Source organism: Struthio camelus, chromosome 3 (genome assembly GCF_040807025.1).
Source record: "Struthio camelus isolate bStrCam1 chromosome 3, bStrCam1.hap1, whole genome shotgun sequence".
NCBI classification, from domain to species: Eukaryota; Metazoa; Chordata; class Aves; order Struthioniformes; family Struthionidae; genus Struthio; species Struthio camelus.
Window position 1 is genome coordinate 83,436,983 of NC_090944.1, and position 27,033 is coordinate 83,464,015.

At 37.2% G+C, this 27,033-nt stretch overlaps 1 protein-coding gene across 1 annotated transcript in view; it reads right to left on the reverse strand.

The window, feature by feature from the left end:
* Nucleotides 1-981: 981 nt before the first annotated feature.
* The window catches only part of ADGB (androglobin), a 130,975-nt gene continuing 104,923 nt past the window's right edge, over nucleotides 982-27,033 (reverse strand). The window contains exons 28-35 of the mRNA XM_068938805.1: nucleotides 20,411-20,610; nucleotides 19,078-19,189; nucleotides 12,028-12,206; nucleotides 10,301-10,456; nucleotides 7,746-7,854; nucleotides 5,224-5,332; nucleotides 3,718-3,901; nucleotides 982-2,022 (exon numbers count right to left, since the gene is read on the reverse strand). Coding sequence (XP_068794906.1) covers nucleotides 1,831-2,022; nucleotides 3,718-3,901; nucleotides 5,224-5,332; nucleotides 7,746-7,854; nucleotides 10,301-10,456; nucleotides 12,028-12,206; nucleotides 19,078-19,189; nucleotides 20,411-20,610 — 1,241 coding nt within the window. The 3' untranslated portion in view covers nucleotides 982-1,830. The remainder of the gene's footprint in view (nucleotides 2,023-3,717; nucleotides 3,902-5,223; nucleotides 5,333-7,745; nucleotides 7,855-10,300; nucleotides 10,457-12,027; nucleotides 12,207-19,077; nucleotides 19,190-20,410; nucleotides 20,611-27,033) is intronic.

Below are 27,033 nucleotides of genomic sequence, written 5' to 3' on the forward strand. Positions count from 1 at the left end.
ATTTATATGTCTATTATGATGGCTTTCTGAATTGGATTGATTTTTACAAACAGAATGTCACTATAGCACATGCAGTGACATCGAGAACAGAACTTCAGCTTAATCTTCTTCTACAGAAGCTTATTACAGATTCACATACGAAGACAACCAACACGTGCTATTGCCATGGAAACAAGATGGAATATCATGAAGCAGTATAGCCCCTGTTCCAAAATAGAGAGGACAAAGTCAGAGCAATTATAGCACAAGACTGACAGGCTTTTTATTTCCAGTCTGTATGGGTCAAAGCAAAACTTAGCTCCTGCTCTTTGAAACAAAAATCTTCAGCGCAGTTTTCAGGCTCTGGTTTCATTTTTATATTTGCAAACATGAAACCTCAAACCAGTTAGTTTAAATTTTGTTGTATGGGAGGATGGAGGCTGAATAGAGGCAGAGGCATCACAGCAGGTGTGTAGGTGTGATAATGTAAAAAGAACAGACATTACAGAACTGACTGAGGAGTGAGTCAAGTTCAAGTCAACCAGTGAGGTACTGATAAGAGGTGAGCAAAACCAGCAGAAGCATGAACAGCTGCTATTTCATTAAGACGTGCAAGAAACGCCTCAAATTCCAAATGCAATGGCTAGCCAATATGAGCGGCCAGAACACAAAGGATAACATGTCTTGTGACTTGCATGGAGTAGACGCCACAATTTCTCATGCTGCTTAGACACTGAAATACTTTTGGTCATCTTGGACATACTGTATGTGTACAATACACAGACAGTCTAACTTCTCAAGCATCTGCTTGTGTTTAGATATATTGAAAATTCTTTTAAACCATTTAGAACAGATCTGTCTGATCTAGAAAGAGTTTTGACTATTGTCTCTTACTAGAGAGTGCTAGCTAGCGAGTAAGAGTACATGTATTTTTTGTGTTTGGCATGAATACCAAAAAATACCAAAAAAATAATACGGATTATACACTAATGGGAGCAAGAGATTAAGGGGAAGATGTTATCCTTCATGTAGAAAGCCTGTGATTGCCACTTCATCCACATACTGGTTCTACCTTCAAGAAACAATCTCATATCCCAAATGAATGTCTACGAACTGCTCTACTGGAATCACTTTTAGCAAAGCAGCTGGGGGCAAAACACGGCTTAGAAAAGAAAAATAGTAATATGATTTTAAGGAACATTCAACAAGCCTTGGAAGGTTGTGCCATGAAGGTGACCGTTTGCCATGACAGAGGGTTAATGTAAGTTTCAGAAACGTTTAAGAGAATGATGCCAGATGTGAAAGGAAAAAATATTATAGTATGCAGATATCATGTGAGTGTGCTTAGTAAACCAGGCTTTGGGAAGCCTTCCAGTGGCTGAATATGAATGTGTGGTATACCACTATTTAATTATTACAAACTCACTAATTGTCATCCACTTAAGGTGCTCATGTTTCTGCCAAGTTAAATGACTTCAAAACTTATAGGTTATGCTCACTGTTTCAACTTTGGTTCATTCTTCACTGGTTCTGTTTGATTTGAAAAACAGGATGAAAGACAGTGAGGATTTGGGAGGCAAATCTGAATGAAGTATGAATTTTTTAATCAAAATTTTATTTCCAGTAAAACATATAAACTTTAATCGTAGTGAGTACCATTTATGAGAAGCAAAATACCAAACATTGTTAGAAAGAATACTGGTCGGATTTTGCAATAAAACCAGGCAAAGAGATAAAATTTAATATTACCAAAAAACACTAGAAAATAACAATTTTTTTCATCTTTGAATATAAATTTTCTTTCCTAAATAGTTAAGCACAAGTCAGTAACAGTCAGCAACTCAAGCAAAATTACTTTTTTTTCCCTAAACTTTTTCCTTGCTTTTTTTTTTGTGCATTTGTGCTTTTCTTCTCTTGCTCTGCTTGCAGGACTGCTTCACCAGCTGCCAGTGCTTCTTGTTTCTTGAGCTCAGCCTCGAGTAGCTTAGTTCTGTATGCTTCCCGAATGCTGAGAATTCTGCCTCGTGTTTCGTCTAAGGATGCCTAGCCAAAAACAAACAGCAACACCCCCACCAACGCATGAATGTTGATCTCATCACAAGGAACTGCATCCTGTCTACGTTTCTGTGTTCTGCATCCTTTCACTATGTTTCACGTTGTGTTTCTGCTATATGATTTTATAGGGCTAGGTAGGGCATCTCTGCTTTTCTTTTTACCTGCTCATGCATTTTTATTGATTGTCACAGTAACATAGCTACGTGTCAACTTTTTCACAACGAAGAAGAGAAAGTTCATGAAAATCCTTTTTAAGTTGCCGGCATAATAAGCTAATTGTGTAGGCGGGAGGATAGGGCAACAGATTGGTTACCCATCTGGATCTAGTCCTGATTCAGTTACTGACTTGCTTTGTCATCTTAAACAAATCACTTCAGATCTAATTTTCAGCAGTACTGAAGTGGCTTAGGAGCCAAAGTCCCATTCTGAGAAGAGACCAAAGGAGCCTAAATCACACTGACCTTCCATGAGACTTAGGTCAAGAGGACACTTGGACACTTTTCAAAGCTTTTCCCTTTACATTACCGTCCTGGACAACGGGGACACCTGGATACCTTTGTACAGTTCTCTGTGGCCTACAGATGAAAATACTCTAAAAGTGCTGACCAGCACAGTACAGATATTCACAAGAATCTCTGATTCTAAATTCTTAATGTAAAACATTTTAAATGGATATGCTTTTAAAAAGAGCTGAGGCACTACTCCTAAAAAAAATTTGTCCTTCAAAAATACAACATGTTAGGCATTGAAAATCATAGCAATATCTGAAAACCTTGACATGTATTACTAGTAGGGAACCAGCTAACTCACTAGTAGAAGACCCTGGCTCCTTGCAGGCTTCTAGTTAAGTACTATACATCAGTCTGTCTGGGAACTTGTTAAGACATTTTCAAGTGATTGCTGTAAATTAATTGTTCTATTTTAAACTTATTTTTACTGTCTCTTTTCCAATTTTAAGAGCTCTGGACAGAGGCTAGCCAATCATAGTGGTTATTGTATCACCACTGTGTAACAAAAATGTTGTTTCTGTTGACTCTCAAGGCATAAGCCAATTTTGTCAGGATATTCACCAATTTTATTGCTTGAGTTAACACCAAGGATGGATCTAACACAAATGCTATCAAATTTACTATGTGTAGCCATATTTCCTTAAGGACTAATAGTTTCAGCTGTTTGTATATTAGCCCTATGCATGTTCCAGGAAGACTGATACTGTACTATCTATCTGTGCTGTCAGAGGGGTATTAGGAGGGGCTCACCCTTCTACATAAATTATCTTGTTCCCTGTTACTCTCTGAAACAGCAAATACAATTCTACAACAGAAAAATGGTCAAACTTTATCTAATATGCGTCTGGTCATATATACTAAATGTTCAATTTATTTTCACTTTAAACTATGCTGTTATGGTGATATTCTTAAAATAGTACTGTTGCAAAGAGCTATATCAGGCAGGAAATGCACTAAGAATATCATATTAAGAATGTTGTGTAGCACTATATTTTTTTCTAGAACTTCAGTTTTAACTTTTGTCCAAGTGAAATTTCAAGCTTTTACACTGTTTCTAGTAACTGGTACTGAATACAAAAGTCTTGAGAACGGCTGATCTACTTTAAAACAAGATATTTGTGCTAGTGGTGGATATCATGGTAACAATTACTGGAGAATATTCTTGAAAACTTACCTGCAGATTCTCATACATTTCAAGTATATTTTGCTTTAATAAAGTTCTAGCATGTTGGTCTTTTTCTCTTTCTTCCAAAGCCAGCTCTCGAAGTTCCCTAAAATGGTCGATTTTTTCTGCTTTATGCATCTCTTGCTGCTGAATGATAGACTCAGTTCTTAGAACAGCCTCAGACATTGTTTTCCTGTAGGAAGTACAAAGACATTTATCTCACTCCAAATAAAGTTTTAGGAGGCGTATATGTGACTTAATATCTATATACATGCATTTGGCTTATATAATGCAATATCACCATTGTAATGTTAGATACAGTTAAGTCACTTTTCTTCTGCTTATATACAACTCTGATGAGAAAGCACATTCCTGAGGTCAGGCTTTCTCATATTTCACTGTATATTTTAAAATATTTGTAAAATTATGCTCATCTTTGAGCATATGAAAACTCCTGCCTATGAAGCTCATATTTAATTTGCAAGAAACATCTTATTTTCAGAAGTTTTTGCTATTTTACTAATTCAACATTCAGATAAACGCTTTTTTTTTTTTTTGCCATTGGCATAATGGTAGCAAACTGGATAACATATTTTTATAATTTCACTTAAATGGTTTGTGTAAAAGTTAAGGAGTTGAAGACAAATGAAATGCTTACAAGACTCAAGCCTGTGGAAGATATTCTGCCCTATTTTCTACTGTTGTAATGTTATTCACTTCAATATAATGCCAATTTCCCTTTCAATTTAAAATTGAATTTGGCAAATTACTCAGCATATTCTAAGGTCTCTTGAGACTCAATGAGCTGCATAAATGCCACCCTGAATACAAATGGGCTTAAGCATGAACTAGATTCTAATTGCAGTACAGTGAACATGGAGATGCATGCATGTTAGGTAAATAGCTTTTATATTAACACATAGAATAAATAATATAATTATTTTGAATAAAAAATAATATAATCATTTCAGATATTAACTATGATTATTAATTGCATTACATTTGTTAAATATATTTGCATCTAGCTGATAAACCGCATATGCACTTACTTCAAGATGAGCACTGAAATGAACATATTGGCCAGCACATGCCTTTTCTTCAATTTTTTATGTCACATTCTCATTACACACTGCAATAATTCAGCTCCTTTGACATGTCTTATGTTAAATAAAGGACAGAAATTGTAATGGGATGTATGAAGGCATACATGTTAACACACCTCTGCATTCACTACTATCTGATTTTGTGCACACAACATAAAGGATAGATAAAACGTGGACCAGGATTTTCACAGCAACTTTAACAGGTATGTGACAGAATTGTAGTTCACACCAATGAAATATAAAAGAAAAGACTAAATTCATATATAGTATAACATATATTGCATCCAGTTAAGAATGAGTTACAATTGCATAAACAATATACTGCCTTTACAAATTCTTGTATATCAAAATTCCTAGCTAGTCTTTCATTTCTGTGTTTCACTGGGATTTAATGGTACTTGCTGCAATTTACCTCATGTAGACACTGAAGTCTATAGGCTCCCATTCCTTTTGCTGTATTTGTAAGCTTGATTCCATAGTTGCTTGTGATGGTTTTTTTTCAGTGTTAAGAGAAAGAGCATCTACAACAAAACAGATTAAAGTGGTTATTCAGCTGTGCCAGGAGTCTCCTATATTCTTATATAGTTTTCTTCTCTTTTGGCTCAGGAAAATACATTGTTATATGTGAGAATATGGGCTGCAAAAGATAAAATATGTCTGAATTTTTATTTCTAAGACAGAACCAAAGAAGTTGCAAAAAGTATGTCAGAGAGAAATTTATGTATCTTAGCTAAAATCCACACTACTCATGAGGCAGTCTAAATACAACCAAGCATAGCCAACTTAAAATGTCTAAAGAACATGAGAACAACTTTTGAGCAACTACAGTATAACAAAGGTAACTGGAAATATTCAGATTTAAAATTGACAACTTGCAGTCTTAGAATTTTTTTTTAACCACATGGTTAGTAACAATGTTATGAATCCAGTAGCTGAGCCTTTCATGTAGCATTCTCACAGTATAATGGCTTATCTGACATCAAACATGGCACTGCATTGAGCTGTATTACAATATTTCAAGACTTTCTTCTTTCAGTTCGACTGGATATGTTGAAAAGAGTCTGTGAAATTTGATGAGATTTAGTGATGATCATAGCAGTTAGTTTCCATGAAAATGCTCCTATTACCGCTATTTATTGCAGTAATCAATTAAAACCTATAAAAATATTATTAGAATTTTCTCTCCAGCAAGCGGAAAGAGATGACGGAGAATTAAAGAATTTTACTCCTCTCAAGAATGTGTTTGTGTCAAGGTTTGCAGCTAACCTTTCTGGTTGCTTTTTTCAGAAGCACTTTGAAATGTTTCACATGAAAAATTATAGTTAAGTGCAGTTAGTTGCTGTGAAAATTAGCATGCATCACTTTAGTGCTCTAAAATTGTGTCTATAGAGATAATGATAAATTCTATCAATAAGTGACAAGAAAGAAAAATAAATAATATTAAATCGAACTTGAAGGTCATCACAAAAATATAATTACTTTTAAGACATCTCTTTTTCCTCTAGATTCAAATGGAATTTCACATTTGAAGATCCATTCACAGAGAGTACACTGTGCCGGCAAGGTTGCTAGTGAGGATTATGAAGGGTCATGGGAGACCAGGTTAACAAACTATTAAGGTGAATACTAAATGGCACTACTAAATGAGGGCTACTTATAAATAAACCATAATATCTTTGCACATTCTGACTATTTCAGGTACTAAACAAATTTTTAGTATTTCAACACTAATTTCTACACCTCTCTTACCAAACTTGGAATTGAGGAAGTGTTTTTCAGTGAATTTCCAAAAATATTCCAAGTTAATTTAGGGTTAGAATTCTAGTACTGGAGGCCTGGCTAAAGTTCACTTAAAGGTAACTTGGCAGCTGCCAAGAGCCAAGAGGATCAATGCAACAATTAAAGAGGTAATCACAGAATTATTGAACGGTTGAGGTTGGAAGGAACCTCTGGATATTAACTAGTTCAACCCCCCTGCTTAAGCAGGATCACTTAGAGCACATTGCCCAGGACCCTGTCCAGACACCTTTTAAATATCTCCGAGGATGGAGACTCCACAGCCTCTCTGGGCAACCTGTGCCAGTGCTCTGTTACCTTCACAGTAAAGAAGTTTTTCCTCATGTTTAGACGGAACTACTTGTGTTTCAGTTTGTGCCTGTTGCCTCTGTCCTCTCACTGGGCACCACGGAGAAGAGCCTGGCCCCATCCTTTTTATTCTCTCCCTTCAGATATTTATGTGCACTGATATGATCACCCCCGCAGTCTTCTCTTCTCCAGGGTGAACAGTCCCGGCTCCCTCAGCCTTTCCTCATAGGAGAGATGCTCCAGTCCCTTCATCATCTTAGTAGCCCTCTGCTGGACTCGCTCCAGGAGCTCCACATCTCTCTGGTACTGGGGAGCCCAGCACTGGACACAGCACTCCAGCTGTGGCCTCACCAGGACTGAGCAGAAGAGAAGGATTCTCTCTCTTGACCTAATGGCAATGCTGTTCCTGATGCAGCCCAGGATACCGTTGGCCTTTTTTGTCACAAGAGCACATTGCTAACTCATGGTCAGTTTGGTGTCCACCAGGACTCCCAGGTCTCTATCCCAGGGACAGAGATCGTAGCGCCTAAGCATGCCAGTGTGCGCTAGGACACCTTTACCAGGGCTATTCTTTCCATTTACTACTGGCATTTCATGCAGAAGTCTTTTCTAATGATCTGAACAATCTATGAAGAATGCTTAAAATCCTATTGTTAAACTTTGCACTCTATGCTAAAACACACGCTATGAAATGTATAAGTTATATTTGAGAATCAGTGATAGGAACTCCTGAACTGTAATGGTTTACATCACTTTAATTTATGGACATTTTATTCTTCAGGTGACTAACCTCTTTTTATATATTTAAATTACAATGCTCACAAACAAGACAGACAGCTATACTCTTACCTCTTTCTCCTGGACTAGGTGTTAAACTTGTGATCTCAGTCTCAGCTATGGGCTCCTCTGAACCTCTCACAGCATACTTATTAATAAACTGCATGCGTTCCTGAAAAGCCTAGAGATCAAAGTTTTAGTCCGGATCACAAGACTTCTACTGAATACTTTAAGTAAGTCCCACAGAATTTTCAAAAGTAGGAAAGTAAGTGGTCAGTAAGACAATAAATTTCTGAATCCAGTGCATGTTTCATGCAAGTTGAGATATGATACTACTGTATTATTACTAGGGAGTGTATTTCATTGGTCAGATCTACGAAAACATCATTTGTGACATCAGGAATACTATCAGTGAGTCAGTGTGGGGGATGGAGAGGGGGGAAGATAAACACGAGAGGACTGTTTCATGTCATGGTCATACTCAAGGCATCTCTGGAGTAGGATCTTTTTTTCTGAAATAATAACTTGACAATATTAAACATCCAATTTCTCTAATAATATTCTGGAAACTTTGTTATTTAGTTTTAATGTGTTATGTTTCTGAGAAATAAATTGGCATTGGTAATTTATGTCAAGTGTGTCAAGAGTATATGAATAAGAACACCTAGGTAAACCTTTGTGAGGTGGTAGTTCAATAAAACAAAAAGTAGGCAATACGCTTTGAACTGTTTCACTCCTTTCATTGCATGCTGGCTGTATTTAGTACATATTCCACACGAGAGAGTGAAGTTGCTGATAAACATAACACCAGAGTGTTGTATACAACTCTTCCTGGGACAGGAATCAGAAAAAATGGTAAGGCTCTCATAAAATCAGTTTGGTTACATGGAATACTTACACTACAGATCATTGTGCAATGAACTGCTTGAAAGTTCTTGTCCTCCAGGCAATTTAGCATGATCTTTGAACAAGAACAAACAAAACTGTGGAAGCAGGGCTTGTTCCCTCATAGCTGAATGTGTGGTCAGACTCCCTCCTGCACCATCTCCTTAGGGAAATAGCACTTCCCTTCCTCCTAAGAGCTCCTATAGCTTGGTGGATTGGACTTCCTCCTGAGAAACGCGAGCTAGGGGTGCAAACCCCTTCAGGCTTCCATTATCTTTGTGGCCAAAAGCATGCATAAGCATATGACCACAGACTGCGTGTCTTTTTCAAAAGATAATCTGAGCTCACTGGGCTTTCCTCTTAAGGGCTCAGACTGCCAGAATGGACAGAGGTACCAAGTGTCAGCTAAGAGTCAGGCACCTAATTCCTAGAGTCATAGGGCATATGAGCCCTGAAATGGGCAGACATTTGGGGCAGGGAGATCAAGAAGAATAGAGAAAGGAAATTACTTAGTCCAAATAGCAGACCCTCAAGGTAGACAACCATTTTGTTAGCGTATTACATGTGGTTGCTGCAATTTTCTTAAGGACAGCTGTTTTAAAAAAAGCCACAGACCTAAGAGGCTTTCAGAATGGAAGTCTTCAACTACAATTCAACTGAATTTCTGAGCAAAAAAGGCAGAGTGATAGAACCAGCCTTTTGAAGACACTCTTTACACACCAAAGAAGAGTAATCTCCAGCTAATCTTTCGGACATCACATTTGCATTTTCAGTCTCAGCACAGCCAATTGAAGCTACAGGGTAAGGCATTCCTCCTTAGATCAAAGCTTAATATGGTGCTCTCAGAAAATTTTTGGAGCTTCAGCTATGCTGAATAGAAAGAAGACAATCTGAAAGTGGGAAGACCCGTGACTGAACTTCATTTCTGAAAGTTAATGTACAAAAGCCAAAATGCTCATAAACTGGGCTAATGGTCATCGGTGATGGTGGGGTAAGGGCGTGGTGGTATAAGCTAGGTATACTCTAAGACTGCATTTTTCTATTTTATTTTCCTTTTTTGGTAATAGTCTTTCCATTCTGAACCAGCAGTTTAACCTTTTGCTTTGCTAGAAATAACCTGTATTATTTTTCCATCTTAAGCATGCCTAGTATTAAAAATGATCCCAGGTGCAGTGGACACATCTGAATTAGTATTGCTTCTCCAAAACAGTGAATTCATATAGAGAAGTATGTATAGGCATGTACATGTACCCGAAATGAAGAATGAATTTGGGAATCCTGGTTCTAGGGGACAATTTGAGTGATGATATAGCCAGGCACCAGTTTTTCAACAAAAATCTTCCTGACATGTTTATAATGAAATACACTGGCATGTTTATAGCCAGTGTATTTCTGGCTAGAAGCAGCTAAACACTCAACCTGTCATGAGCGGCAGCTTCGCAGTTGTGTAGAGGTAGTGGGTTTTCCGAGGAAACACTTTTCTGTTTATTGAAGAATCTAAATTAGTCATCTGATCTAAAGGTGATCTAAAGATGCCTCAGATAGATGATCTGGATTCTTGTCCAGAATTCATGCACATCAGCATTTTTGATTCTTAAGCTGTGTAAAATTTCCTGCCTTCACAGAAGAGTGAAGATGAGAACCACCTGAAATCAGATTCACATTGTGGCAAATGCTCTGCCTTCACAACAGTTCCTGGAACTTGTGTAACAATGTTACTGCAAAGATTAAGCTCTGATTACCTTGACAGCTCTTCCTGGCTCTGCAGACTCCCATGCTTGTTTCATGGCTTTGATCTCATCTGCTCTCTGGGTGTCCTTCTTCACTTCCAGAACTTCTGCCTCTCTCTGTTCACTAACTAGGCGTAAGGTCCAGTATGGTTTATTTGGAGTAGCTTGCTGAAAGTATAATAAACATAAGTTAACTAAATGTATTTATTAGACTAAATCTACTACCACTATTTGGGATAAAGTTATATTTCTGTATCCTGGTAAGGTTCATTGGACTTTGACATACAATACCAGATAAACAATGTCTGCCAAAGGGAAGGAAAATTACATCACAGCATTTAGAAGTTCTTTAAGATATTTTGTTTACATGTCTTTGCCCCCCCTCACATACAGCGCACTCCACGCTCCCAGTTCTTCTCAACTGCCTGTCTGCACAAGAGTATTTCGTAGCAATTTTGCGTGCGTTTGTTTTGTCTTCCTGTCAAGGTTTTTTTCCACAGCCATTTTTACCAGAAGTGTTACTATTTACCAGAAGCAGTATTTTTAATTGGGCTTCTTGTGTAGAAATATATCTTGCTCTGTCTTACGGGGCATGAGATTCTTTCCAATCATTTCCCAAATTCTCTAAACTACTTTGAGGCATGGCTCCCCCCAAAACATTGGGTTTGAATAGTGTCTAATGTGTGGGAGACAACTCTGCTGGCTGACTGATGAATGATATACTGTGCTGCAAATAACTCTGGGAAGTTTAGCATCTGCAGAAGCTTTAAGCTTAAGATTTGGAAGTAGGGAGCTCAGCTTTTAGTGGAGACTAGAGGTAGGCATCCTTTTGCTCAAGCATTGTCTCGTCTTGAATCTTGCATTTGTTGCCGTGGTAGACTGAAGAACTCCCAAGAGCGATCATCCCAGCACAATCAGCATTCCCCAGAACTGGAGCTGAAGGCAGAAATCTGACATAAACTGAAGTTGTATCACACTTCCACTGGCAACAGGCTCAACTGTAGCAGCCCTGACTGCTCTGGAAGAAGGGCACTGAAGGCCCTTCAGAGCCCAGAACTCTGTACAATCATCAGGTGTGCATGCGAACCATAAGGAGTCTTGCAGGTTTAGTCAACCGAACAATTCAGTAGAGATTTCTTCACGAAAAGCTTTATGGAGGTGTCCTCCCCTTGATCTACCTCCCATGAGACAGCAAAAACCCCAGCAAAAGCAATACCATTAAAGGAGGAATTGTCAGTTTCTTCTTTACCTTTCATTAATCTGTCTGCAGTCCATAAGGTCAATTATTCCTTCTAATGCATATACAGTAGCCTTTTGTTCTACCACAGAACACTCAAACTATCCTACCACAGAGAAGAAGAATTTGCAAGCAGACTGGTACCATTTTTTCGGCCACTATATACCCACAAGCTAGTGACAATGGTAACAGACGCTGAAAACACACAAGGCAGGAATTTCATCTCCCTGGATTCCTGTGAGCGCCCCTACAGTGAACAACTCTAATGGGACACCTGAAAGGCAAATTCATGGAATTTAATAAACCTGCATAAACAGAAACTAGACCTCCAAAACGAACAGACTGTGGTTTGCTTCACGCTTAAACAAAGAAATAAGCATGTTACGTCTCTGAAAGCATGAGGTATGCTTTACATGTGTAGTTCAATGCTTCTCAGGTGTAAGACTAGGAAGGTGGCAAAGCAGGCCATAGAAAAATACATATTTGTTGGAGTTGTTCTCACCTGAGATTCAGATTGAGATGCAGGTGATCCTTTATCTTTATTGGACTTTTCTTTTTCTGTCTTCTCAGTTGCTTTATCTTTCGGCTTTCTGGTTGGTTTAGGAGTACTTGCGGGTTTTTGTCCTTCAGAATAATCAAGTATTAGGGGAAAATTGTGTTCCTCATTCTTTTCGCCATGTACTATTCATAGGTAGTTATGATGAATGATGAATTGGAGGATATCATCATCATCCATAAGTATATTTCCCCACATAATATCCAGGGTGAAATAACACAAACCAGTAACATGGAAAGAAAAAGAAAAGTCAATTAACAGTTCCTACTGTTAAGCACTACACTACAATTAATTGTTGGACCAAGAAAGAATTTGGGGACAAAACAACTTTTAAAACCAGATTTTCAAGGTGGCCATATTTTGACATCCTTATTTGTCCTAAATAACACTTTATCCAAGGATTAACTGTGAGATTGCCATGATCCCTGCATATCAGTTACTGCATTGTTGCCTTGTGTATGGGTCAGTCCTACAGAAGACTATAATCCACAGAATCACAGTGTGAGTCTTAGTTCTTTTACATAGTCTGCATACAATCTCTGTCAGCGCTGTCCACCAGGGCAGGTGAGAAGCTCCAAGTAGGTAAAGCCAATGTTCTCTCTTGTCTCACACCTTAGTGAGTCCAAAAGAGTGAAGAGCAGAAGGGAAGATGCACCAAAAATGCAAAGAAATGAAGGTAAAGAAACATATTTGACATTTGACGCATACTTAAGAAATTCAAAGTGATCAGTCTCAGAACAATTAGAACACATTTTGGATTAATTATTTAATTTGTTCATGTACATGCTATATGTATGAGGCATGTTTGATGCTCATCTAAGGATGCTGAGAACTGACAGTCTTAACACTTTTAGTCTGCCTTGTCTTAGCTGGTGGGAGCTGCTAACAAGATTACTTGCATGGCATGTTCTTGTTCAAAAAAAAAAGGAATAAATAAAGAAATCTGCAATAGTATATAGCTGTATTAGCATAAGAGGCACGTCAGTAGAAACAACCTGGACTGGACCCACAACACTACAAGAAAGACTAAAGATCTGAGTCTGAAATTGCAGTTTCACCCCAACCTCATATTGCATGAAATATTAAAGTAAATGCTGAAAACCTATAGTTAGTATAATCAAACAGGTACTTTCTCCTGGAAAAATAGGAAAAGAGTGACCGGTTTAGAATCTGACAATAATTAAAATGCATCTTTCACTTAATGCTATGTCCTTCTAATCCCTTTTCAGTGTTGTGCAAGATTTGATCCCAAGTCCACTGAAGATTTTCCACTGACTTTCATGAGCTTTGGATCAGATCTGCAATGTCATGCCTGGGGCTATATGAAAACATAAAATGGTAAATATAAAACATACACAAATATGTATTTACTTATAGTGCACATACAATACACATAAATATGATATATATGTGTATTATACATTATACATGTATCTATGTATAAACTATAAAAATATTATTTTTATCTCCTCGTGCTATTTGAATAATGCATAATGGCACCAATGTGCTAAGCTTAAATTAATTCAATGGTACATAAGCATATATTAAACTAGGAAGCAAAAATTAAAGTGGTCTCTACAAATACTGAAGATAATAAAAGAACTGCAGAGGAAATGCAAATATAAAATAAATACTGATGGCATTACTTGAAGTTACAATATCACTACCTAAATGGCTTTCCATTTAATTTCACATTATCATAGCACATTAGCATATAAATATATATATATGTATAGAGCATATAAATCAGGCCTTTGCACATGCATTATTCAGTGTATTATTAATTTTTAAAGATAAATTATTTATTGTTTATATGAACACTCAAGAGAATTCAGTGTCATTAGCTAAATGATATTAGACAAAAACTATTGCTTTCATAGGACACCGCAGACTTTGGCCAGCTTATAGAAGCATTTTATAAATCTAATTTTTAAAATTTTAATGCTCTACGCTTATCTACATTGGGAAGTTACTACATAGCAAGTGAGCACATGAAATCACACGGCATGAGCCATTCTGCTTTAATTCCTGGTATGAGGCTTAGAACAGGATTCAGTTCAGCTCTCTTAGCTAACAGTAGGCTGCACTGTCCAGGTTCCCCCTAGCTGTCCTCCCTCCCTCAGTTGTGAGGGCAGTCCCACATGTTCTGGGATCATCCTCCAGAGATGCCTGCACTGACTGCAGTTTGGTAACACAGGAGGCAGTCCACTCTGATATGAGGGAGATATGAGTAACTCCTTGGGCCTTTTCCTAACGCCAAAGCCACGCAAATGCTTCATACTGGGATGTGGTAATGGTAAAAAGAAAGGAGGACAGGAAAACCAAAGGCCATAGCTGAAATCCAACTCAGAGCTTATGCACCAATCACTACGAACTCTCAGTGGTGCCAATTGACAGTGATGACAAACAGCTGGTGGCAACTCTTATAATTAACTTCTCTACAACTTTCCATTCATTTATTCAGAGATTCATTTACTCTAAAATCAGAAGGGACCACAGTGATCATCCGGTCTGATGGTCTGTCTGTGACAGCCTAAATAATTTCACCAAGTGACTCCTATATGAAATTCGTAACTTCAGAGTGAGATACAGCAATTCCCTTTTTAGGAAAGACAGCTACTCCTGATTTATGAAATTCACTTCTTTCGTAGGCAGAATATGAAGGAGTCTCTTGAAGTTTTCTTTGACAACATATCAAGCTCACACTACCCAAAACAGGCACTAAGCATTTGGTAGGAATAGCCAGCAGGTGACAGAAATGACTGTTACTTAGCCCATGAAAGACTTTCAGATTGGGCAGGAGATAACGGAGAAGCTCAGATGTTGCTTTTCCCTCTCTGACTGCACCCTCAGAAGGATTCTGGATGAATTAAAAATATTTCTAAAGCTCGACTCACCCAGATACCAAAACTGTAGCAAAACTGCACCAGGATAGCAGTAAACCACCAGTGTGGCTGCAGAAGTAGGGGGGGTTTAGAATATGGCCTAGAGGTCTACATTTTGTAAAACTCTAGTACTGTCATGTACCCTTGGTAACCTATTTTTCTATGCTTTGTTGAACACCGCAGCAGACAAGTGATTACTTATAATGGAAAGGTAAGATTGCAAAGGAAAAAAGAAAGGGAGAATTGAACATCTGACTAAATATCCCTTGAAATCCTGCCTCTAGTATGAGCCAGCGAGAGGAAAAACCCTGTAGGAGAAATTTTCGCAGCTCTGAGGAAAAAAAGAAATATCCCAAAGGAAACTGCCTTTCCCTTCTTTTCAAAACTACTTCTTCTACCTAGGCTGTGTATCCAGTCTCCACTTGTTCTCCTAGCTGGACAGACAGCCTTTTCCCATCAACATCTAATACTCTTGAGTTAACTAAAGCTATATGTAAAATATGTGCTGCAGTTCAACCCATACTGATGATTCAGCTCTGGTTGTTACAGCTGCATATCAAAACATTTGATTTTACTAAAACAAAAGCAAAATCAAAAAAGCAAAAGACAATGGCTAAAAATCATATACACAAAACCAATCTTAAAACAATTCTGTTTGCACAGTCAAACAACTCTAACTGTTTTTAGCAACTGAAAGATTGCCTGTTAATTTTTCCTCTTTTGCACAAGCGTTATGATCTAGACCTTATTTTTACTGTTTTTTTTCATAGAAGATTTGCCTCATTAACAGACCTCAAAAGAGAGAGAGAAAAAAAAAAGAATCAAAATTGTACAAATAATAACCTACTGGGTACTTTTTCCAATTTTTGTGCACTTGGGTTTTTCTGGTTAATGCCTTTTTAGTGCTTTGTTTGTGCAATATACTGTTTAACAAAACATTTAATGAGACCTCATACATAATAATTATGAATAAGTATAGTCGTGATGTAACTTTTGCTAACATTTCCAGTTCTTCTTACTAAAAACAATGCCAAACTGTAGCATTAAGGTTTTGAAGAAACAGAAGAGATAGCAACCATTAACAAAGACAAAATATAAATTCTCACAACATCTGTATGCCAGAGAGCTTACTTCAAAAATGTTCTTAATAATTAGTTATAATACTATGTGTACTATGGGTCTTCATCAAAAACCAGAATAGTTTAAAAGACTTTGGCAAATGCTAATATAAAAAAGGAAGATGTTTTTGCTATGATTAGTTAGCTTTAATAGAAAACGTACTGCAGGTGGCACTGTTGCCTTACGTGAAAAAGCAGTATCTGGAACAGTGAAGATTTATTGCAGGAATTTTCCACCTGGAAACAGTAATTGAACTGAATGTTTATGTTATGCCTTTGCTTGATGTTGTGTCTGTCTTCCCCTAGCCCTTCTGCTAATATTCTTGTTACCTTGTCATCTTCCATAGATCTCTCAGCTGTCGTGGGAGATCATATGGCAGTCTGTATTTAGCTTCATTTTTCCTCCCTGTATTTCTGTTTCTCTCTGATTTATTTCTTTCATGCACAAGGCTTCAGTAGTAACTCACAAATTATCAGTTTTGACATTCATGACCTGTCCGTTGTGATGACAAACAAATAATAACTCTAGTACTATTTAAATTGAACCTGAAAGCATATCTCCTTCCAATCAGTCTACCTTCAGGTGTGTTCTTCTGCCTTCTCTTACTGGGTGTCAAACAAAACTTAATTGTGGTAAAACTGAGCTGTGGATATTTGCTTGCAAAATTCTCTAAAAACTCTTATTCTTTGTCACTTTTGCCAGTGGTACCATTCATCATACCTACAAATTGAAAGTCATCTTTGATTCCTCTCTTTTCCTCTTCAATACAGCCTGTGATGCGTGCTGCTGACTGCTTCCAAATGCTTATAAAATATCTGACAGGAAAAACTTTCATCACTCAAGTCATCCTATGGATCTCACATCTTCTCTTTTCTTTCTACCACTCAGATTTGCCCCACTTGAGTCTACAGAGCTTTCTACTCCACAGAAAGTACAAACTTTCTTCTAGCTTCCCTGGTCCTTGGCAACTCTGCCTCCTCTTACTTAGCTACTATTTATTGTCTTTACTTTTAAACACTTCATCTCTCCTCTGTTCTAAATAAAAACAAAAGAACAATGGGCATCCATGATTTGATGTAACCTGTCCCCTTTGCGTATATTCATTAGTTCCCATATCAACAAGCCAAGATATCAATACATGTTTTTTGAGGCCTAAATTCTGAATCTACATATTATGAGACTGATACTATCAGCTGTGATAACTAACAAGTAATAAATCTAGTAGTACTTAAACTAAAACTGAATGCACGAGTTTATGAGCAGAGTTTGATCCTGAGACAATATATTATAATGAGAGAGATAGTTTAAATATATTAAGGAGATAGTTAATGTGATTTGCAAGTAAATACAATATATCTCTATTTAGAAACACTTATCAAGAAGCAACTAGAAAACCGAAAGAGCAGATTTTTACCCAGGCTAGCTGGAATTTCTGATACATAGTGATGTAGCTAGTCCTTAGGTGACATCTTATGTGGCTCTGTTGGACGATATAGACCTTATGTTTTGCTAAAACAAATTATACAGTGGGTCAACATTACTCTGTAAGCGTTACTCTTAAGTTCTTACCAGGAAGATGCCTTCAGACTGTGTAACTGAAGGTGAAGCTTCAGCTCACAGTTTAATCCTTCCATCAAGTCTCTTCTATGCATTAGCTAACAGTACAAATTGCTAGCACGTAGTCCAGAAGTGCTGCATATATGAAGTGTGTTTATTCTTATACGGCCTAACCAAATAGTTGACATTTCCTTGTTCTAGGGAACTTCTATAGCTTCATGAGCGCGTGGTGAATTTTGCTCAGAGTGACAAGTTACTAGATTAAAATGGGTGAGATTAAAGGGAACTTTTCTAAAAGAAATACAATAAGGAGTACAATACATTTCTTTGGCTTCTGGGGGGTCTGCATGTGTGTGTGTATGTGTATAGGGAGAATCCTAAAAAATACTAGAAAAATTCCCTGCAACAAAAGATTCAAGCAGTAACTTCAGAATTAAAATCATCTTTAAAGGAGGTAGAGGGATGCAACAAACTTGACAGAAGACAGAAACCCTTAAAAAAGCAATTCTGAGAGCAAGTTACTGGTCTTCACGAATATTACTGTCATTAAATTGAAATCGACTGCTGTAGCCTTAAAAGGCTTTTTGCTTGTAAGAATGCCTGATAAATAACACTTTGGTATTAGAGTAACTTAAAAGTATGAGAGATGCTCCTAAGTTAATGCATTGACATGTACACACTGAACAAAAAGTCTTAAAAAAATCTTATTTTGTTACCATTTTCTCTAACCGTTAAGTGTATCAAGATCTAAATCTTTTTGTGCCAGTCCCACTGATTGGGAGAAGCAGATCTGGGACATTTATCTCATTTTTAAGACACTTACCAAAATCTTAATTACTTTTGATTTTTTTTTCTGATGCTTAACAAGAAACTCTAAGAGAATCGGGAAAAAAAGAAAAATTTCTGTAATTTCTCTGTCTCTTCCTGACTTCAATACATAGCTTATACTTGGGCCCTTTCCTAGTCTTGCCTCCTGCCTGGATTCTTCTCACAGCAATACACAACTAATACACATATCACAAAACAACAGGACTTCTTACTGTCCTGTTAGTGTATAGGTACAATTCTTTTGTTTCAGTAGCAACATCTATATTTGGATGCAGTTGTCAGAACACTGTACCTTTATATTACACTTGACAAGTCTTTCTGATTGTAGAAGCAGACACGCATCTACACATACTCTAGATCCCTTCCTAAAGCTAAGCCTTAAGAACATCAGGTACGTTTGGCAGACCACACTGATTTCTGTCAGTTGTGAATTGATCAATTCATGCAATCAAGCTCCAGTTCTATGAACTGCAGAGCAAATAGCTTACTGCTTAATTATTTCACTTAGGCAGTGAATAAAAGAAAAAAATATTTCATCGTCTTGGCTTGTAGCAGTGCAACATTTTTTAAAAAACAATAACATGACGCATTTGATAGAGTGACATACCTTTGATTTCATTTTTCTCCAGTTCTTTCAGTTCTTGAACAAACAGAAACTCACTCTCAGTAAGCGGCCAACTGTTATGTAACACCAACGCTTGTATAATATACTTGTGAGACTGTGAAACACAATGTAACATGTTAATATGCTGTTGACATAACAATTACAGCAAGCATTAAAAAGTCCTATAGGTTAGTAAACTGCTAGCTATGGAACTGAGCAATTGAAAAACGTAATTAATTTATAAGCTTTCACATTGCAGTATTCACAAGAAGTTAACAACAGAGTGTTCATGCCACAGTACTTTATTTTAAACCTTGTAGAATTAAACAATTACATGTTTATCAAGTCAAACTAAACTGGGTTGTACATACATGCAACTACATTTCTTTAAAGAGGTCCATGTAACTTTTTCCTAGGTATGTGGTGTGCTAAGACAAAGACTTTTGTCTTAGATGTTAAGAGCTACTACAGGGCTTAGAGCACCAATGATAGTGCCCAATTCTGACTGAATTTGCAATGGAGGTAATAGGGTCAGTAGGTTATTTTATACCTTAAGTACACCGAACAGGAAATGATTGCAACAGTCTTTTTATTTAAAAATCGCTTTCCCACTCTAAAGCCAGTTCTGAGTCAGAGGAACAATCCCAGAAATTATATGCCAATAATCTTTCTTTTTTTCTTGGAATATTTTGTTGCAATTGAACTTAATTTTCAGGAGAAATCACAGTTAGTAGAGAAATGATTGGAGATAGAGAAACAAATACTTTTCAACAAAAGAAATTTCATTTTTCCATTATGTATAAATAATACTAGGTGAAGTCAAGGGAAATACATGATTTTGATGTCCCTCTCTGAGAAACTGGGGGCTCAAGTAGAAGATTCTGTGCCTGTTATATTAAACAGCTTGGCTGAACAGACTGGCAATAGGTTCCTCTCTAGTTAAACTATTAAAGTTGGCATTCTCTTACATTAATGTGTCAAGGATGACTCACACGGAAGCATCAGAAGTTCAACTTTATTACTGATGTTTCCCAGGCCTTAGCTGAAAATTATGCTACACTTGAGTTGGACTTGACAAATGAAGAACATTTAAAGATCGAATAGAAGTCCTTGATTTGAGAACAAAAATGTACCTATGACCACTTATTAGCTGATTATTCATATAGGTATATATTACCCTCCCTCCATTGTCCCATTTGGAAGCTGCCAACGATCTTAATTTTGGATTCCTTGTTCTTCTTGTCTCAGGATATCGGAATTCCACATTTATTAAAAAAATTATCAATACCTCTTCATCACTTCCCCCCCCAAAACACTATGGTATGTAATCTCTTACTGGTTGTGGACTTTCATCTTTCTTTTCAAAGCCTGCCAGAAGAAAAGATTCGTCTTCTAATACAGCTGGACCGTCTTGCACAAATCCTGACTTTAGAGAACTTTTGATTCTCTTTGGAGATGAAATATAACCTTTTTTTTTAGGTCCTCCAGCGTCTGATTCCTTCCTTGTACTGCTTTGAATAAGCTGGGCTTTACCTGCTGCAAGAAGACAAAAATGTCAGTGTTACATTTCCAGAACGTCAATGAATTATTAGCATGAGGCAAACAGATGCCACTGGAAACTATAAGAAAAAGGTATTATTATAGTCAGTTTTCTCATGCTGTGTTAGGCTTACAAAGATGCTAGTTAGAATTACGCTCATACTAAATACCATCCTGATTTCTTCTGCATACAAATCACAAGTGTATTCAAAATAAATGAGAGATTTGAAAGACAGTGCATACAACTGTTGCTACTTTTATAAAGTTTATAAAACATTTTCCACAAAATTCAGACTTCTTTCCTGCAGTAAGCACCACAGCACCATACTATATATCACATAATATACAGTCTTTTCCTCTGTATAATGGGATTTCTGTGGAACTCTTAATTTAGTAAAATGTATGCGCATGTGGAAGCAGGGGAGAGGGGCAGTTGCCAGTTCTGGCAATCTCTATCCTTATAGGAGTCTTCCACGTCAACTCCACACAAGGATCATTTCTGGTTAAAGTTTAAAAAAGCTGATCTTGAAAAGAGCTCTAGAACTAATACTACTTGTGGTCTATCGTTTATAAAGTTATACCATAGTCTCTTAAGGAGGGTATTAACGTGAAGCCAGAAACATGCTAAAGAAGGGCTATAATAGAAGTATTAATCAGGAGAACTTAAACTTGCGTTCAGTCACAAGAAAGGAAAATCTTTAAAGGGGAAGTGAGTAAGGCTGAGTCATTCTTTCTCAGGCTGAAGAAGACAACACCGTTACGGAATCTAGGTGGAACTTGCAGCCATTTCTAGTGATAGATGAAAGAAAAACATAACCTTAGAAATTCTCAAAGCAAACGAAAAGGAGGTTGCGCTAGCTGAATACTCAGTCTGACAATTGAGACAAGGCTCTGAGACATCTAAGAAGAATCTTTATTGTTAAATATAGTTTTAAAAATGTTTTATTTTGTTTTATCCTTTCATAAGTTTGTTCCATGTTTCCAAATCTCTATATTCAGGGAAAGTGCTCTTTTGTCTCCTTTTCTTGCCTTATGATAAAATTGACTCTGAATAATTTGTCATATGCTAGGGATATCACTTCTTTCACGATGGTGTCTCCATTATGCAAACTGCTAGCGTGTCTAAGAGTGTCTGTAATGATCTGTGTGGCTGGCCATATGTACGCGGGTATTGTATACATGTGTTTTGTGTGTGTACCTATTGGTAGGTGTGAACCTACGATCTAATATGATATTATAATATCTAGTATCATTATCTATGGTACTATCTTACCTGAATGGCTACAGGGAAAGGGCAGAGAATTCTAAAAGAGAACATCTGACAGGAAATTGAATAATGGCAAAAAAAGAACTTCACCTGAGTTACAGTAACAACAGCTGCATCATCAACTGGGAAAGACATATCTTTTTGACCTTACTAAGGACAGAAGGCTTTACTTTTCCCAAGTCTTATTCTAGAAGCAAAGGGTGATACTGTATCACTGCAACACTTCAGTATAAAAATGGACAGTTACATGTGTGTTGAGGAGATGTCCTGGGAAGTCTATGAGAGTTGAGAGGGCTATTAGGTCACATTCAGCAAATTTGATGGGAGCCGTGTCAGTGTATCAATGCCAAATCAAAGGTTAAACGTGCAACTAGAAACTTCAACGGAATCAAGAGACATTGTTTCTTACAGAAGTCAAATGCCACAGATCACTTAGTATGTAGCACCTTTCCTCTCTGTAAGAGAATGGTTCCTGTAAGAAAAATAAAATCTGGAGGATGTGGGAACTGAGATTCAGAGATGTTTCTCTGAGATGCTGCAGAGATGCATCTTTCAATAGATGCTTTGTACCAGATGTCTCAAACTCCTAATTACAAGCCATGAGTTGCTCTTCTGCATGGTATTCAAAATCATTTGCACCTGAACCATAGATTGCTATCTCTGTGGTAAGAACATCTGAGGCAAAAAGCACTGCAAAAATATGGAACATCATTAAGTCATGTTTGCCTGAGGAAGGCAATACTTTGTTCTTTCTAGCCTATTTTTGGAGTGATGCAACTCAGTGGATGCTATTGTGGAAAAGCTGTGCCTGAGCAAGTCAGTGTCTGTGGAAGATTTTCTCACTCAAATAGAGTCTGCTGAGCTTTCCAGATAGCAGTTACCCGCCCAAGCTGTAAAGGTGAGAGGAGACATAACCGAGAGTGATTAGATTGTCAGGTCCTTCATCAAGTCCTTCATTAGAGGGAACCACAATCATGGGGCAGTCATTCAAGAGAACTGCACTCAGACGCCAAAGCAGCAGATTATTTGGAGATTAGGATCTTTCATGTTCCTCTGCACCTGAGTGAAAACCTTCTCCAAAGAAACAATGAAGATTCCTGCTGGAAGAATAATTCCACATACAGCCTTTTGCCAATCAAGTAATTTGCCTTTAATGTAGTATTTACAATATTTACATGGAAGTTTCTGATGAGCAAGAACTCCTCAAAACCTGTTAAGCACTGTTATCAAGGGACAGCGCAGATAATTCACAAGGGGTAGCTTTAAAGCAGTGAGACCAACTAAATGTACTCCCTCTTGTAGTCAACAGAGAGGTAAGCTCCTCTCAAGGAGGGCTGGATTCTGGGTGTTAGGCGCTCTGAACCGCCCTCCGAAGGAGCCTGCTTCTATCCATCAAGGTAAGAGGGATTTGAGGGCTGTTATCTTCATTCGGCTAAAAATTAGCTTTTTGTGAATACCTCTCTATCCTTCTCTTCTCTCTCTCCTAAATCTGAAGAGTGTAAGCATTTAAGAATTCTGTAGTGGTTTGCTCAGAGGATGATCCTGCCATGAAGACAACTCAGTTCCGAGAAGTGGAATCCTGGGCAAGACTGTTGTTCTGCCCTTGCTAGAAAGAAGACTTATTAAAGAAGTTTCCAAAAATGCATATATAACCACAATAATAGTTCTAGCAATTGTCACCAGGTGGTGATGTAACACCACATTACTTTTCTTACTGCATACATAAACATTCAATCTTGGTTTTGCTAAGCAAAGCTCTAACTAAAAGGACTCTGTGAGCAACAGGGAAATTCATCCCTGCCTTGATTTTAGATTCATGTAAGTTCTTGTCTAAACAAGAACTATATACTTTGAAATTGGACTGTGTCAGGCTGATATCATGAAAAAAAATAATTATGAGGATGCTGTTGCCCATCTCTGCTGCAAGACTGCTGTCCCTGTATCAACAAGTCACACTTGCAGCATGTCAGTATGTGTCTCTTTCACTAGCAAGCCAATGTTTAGGGCCTAAGTCATCTGCTACGTTTCAGTATAAGTAAATATGTTCAAAAATCAATTGGCTGAATGTAGTTGGTGAGAAATAAAAGATATTTGCAAAACAGCTCTGATTGTGGGTGGGAAACGAGGATAATGTTTTATTGATGACGCTTGCACAATCATGTCATTTAAGAATACTTTTGTCAAGATACTAGTCAATTCTGCCTGCCTGTGACAGGCAGAAGTAGAATATGCATGATACTGAATATGCCTCAAATGTGAGAATTGTGTCTTGGTTAACTTACAGGTTTCGTACTGTGGTGCAATGATGGTTTCTGAATAGGCTTATTTAGAGAAAATACATTTTTCTAGAAACTGACTAGCTACTGTCAGCATGAACCTTGTTGCATCGTCTGTTGTACAAATCCCCATCCAAACTTGGTGTCAGCATTCACGGAGGTTCCGATATTGAACAAACCATAACTTCCGAGTACTTCTGACAATAGCAAAGAAACATGCTTTTACAATGATGTAAAATGTACCTACAGACACTCAGCAGGTTGGTTAATATGATACCCTCATATTGGTTTTACTGAGTACCTTTCATATCCTTGTCATTTAGTTTGGATGATCTGAAAGATTTAGAATATTTATATAAATGGTTTTCCTTTAATATGCAGAATGCATATATATAGGGAGAGAACTTCAACATTAAGGCCACTTGGTCTAGTAATAAAAAAACCAACCAACCAACCAAACTGCTGAACAACCTTCACAGTCACTCTTTGCAAAAGATCATTCTCTATGCACTCAAATACACTTAAATGCCACCATAATATTCATTCCACTTTCAAACAGTTTCTAAAATCATAACATTCTTTTTTACTGTCATTCTAATGTCAGGTCTACAAACTTTTACACTCCTTCCTTAATGAAGTACTTTTCACGAACACTTTTTCCAGTTAGAAATCAATGGTTACCCTTCTGTAGAGGAACCTGATATGACAATCTTCCTATTTTCAATCACCTTAATATAACAGATATTTTGTTGAAAGATTCACATTAGATTAAAATGGTTTAAGGCTAACAACATATTATTTGTGCTACAGTACATAAGAATAAGAGAAGTCTAATGTTTGTGTCTCATTTTACGTAAACTTTCCAAGGATTTTTTGGAAAAGTTCCTCCCTCCTATGCCTCCTGCTACACTAGCAAAGACAAAATGTCCCTCTTAGTCTTTCTGACCCATCTCCTCCCTTCTAGCCTCTGCCGGAACACACTTCTCTTCCCTTTAAATAGGTTAAAAGGTACTATCAGATTAGGTCTTCAGGCTCTGATCTTTACAATAAGCTAGATTACTGAAAGCTTTTTCTTCACCTTACTGAGGGTAAAGTTGGCAATTTATTTCAAGTACCTGTGATCCTGAGCTTAATCTGAGCCTTCCTGCTTCTGTTCCAGTCAGTCTGTTGTTAAACTTAATCCATTCCCACATTCCAGTAACAGTAACCAAAAATAGCTATTGATTGACTATCATGGTAAGTCAGTGACATAGCCATTAAAGCTTCTCCACCTCTTTCATTAAAACCAGGACACTGTCATCTCATGGATTATAATTTAAGAACACTGTCTCTGTAGCATTTCATTTTGCTTTTCTGGAGATAACAAAATGTAGTTAAGACAGAAATCACATCATTTTATAAACATGACAAAATTAGATATTTTTTCCACACAGCACTGGAAATTTATAAAACCAATCATTTTTTTACCAACATTTTATCATGTTAGAAAACTACACAGCTCCAAATAGCAGAGGTGAATGCATGAAATATGATGCTATTCTGACCTTTAGCAAAGCAATAATCCAGTGTCTTCGCCTCAAGTTCTGAATATGCTCAAACATAGGCAGAAACTGATTGATTTATAGAAGTCTCATTGTTTACAAGTCTTCATACAAAGACTTATGATTTTAATATCTTACAACATTGATACACTGTGGTGTCCGTGGACAGAACAGTAGCTGACTTGCTTATAAACTACTGCTTTATTTCAGCAAACCTGGAATGCCTATGAAGAATACACATTTTCAAAATGAAACCTCTAGAGGTATTGAAAACTTCAAAATAGTATACAATCTTATAAGTAAAGTGCAAATGGCTGGATTAAGAAATGAAGTATATAGCAAAGAGGAAAACAAATGAAGACTATGCAAAGACGTTACAACTGGACGGCCCATCACCCAAAGTCTATTAGATATTAGAAGTATAGTGTAAGCAGGTAGAAGGTACTTTTCATCAAAAATGACCTGAGCACAGCAGTGACAAATGTGGACATTTTCCTAAGAATCATATACCTGATTTAACTATATTAATTACTTCCCAACAGTAAAATTAAACACACTTAAAATCAGATGTCAGTCACCTGGCTGAGGAAGCCATTAAGTACTGTACTTTAAGATGGTAAAATTTTCATTACAGTTTTTTTTTTTTTGTAAGTTGCTTTAGTGGCCCAGCTAAACCTAATGTTATCAGACAATAAATATACATTAACAAACATCTGATGGAGCTGATGGTAGCTCCTGAATACTAAGTTTGCAAAACTCAAACTTCTGAAAACCTAGAAGCTTTAAACACGAAAGAGCATATCCAGATAACCTATCTTTGCCCTCTACAGCATGCAGGAAATTATCTTGCTGCGTTAGAAGGAGGACAGGAGAGCATTGCTATAATCTCAAACTGAAGACTATCACTATTCAGTCCACTTGTAAATTAATACCTGTTTATTTGGAAGGCAAATTATTTGTGCGTCATCCATAAGAAAAAAATGCAAGCCTTACCTATTAACTGATGTCACATAATGACCAAATGGTTGAGGTTAGAAGGTACCTCTGCAGATCAACCAGTCCAACCCCCCTGCACAGAACAGCGTCACCTAGAGCAGACTGCCCAGGACCATCTTCAGTAAGGTTTTGAATATCTCCAAAGATGGAGACTTCACAGCCTCTCTGAGCAACCTGTTTCAGGGTTTGACCTCCCCCCCAGGAAAAAAAGCTTTTTCTTATGTTTAAATTGAATTTCCTATATTTTACATTGTGCCCATTGCCTCTTGTCCTGTCACTGGGCGGCAATGAGAAGAGTCTGCGTCCATATTCGTTACTTCCCTGCCCCATCAGGTATGTA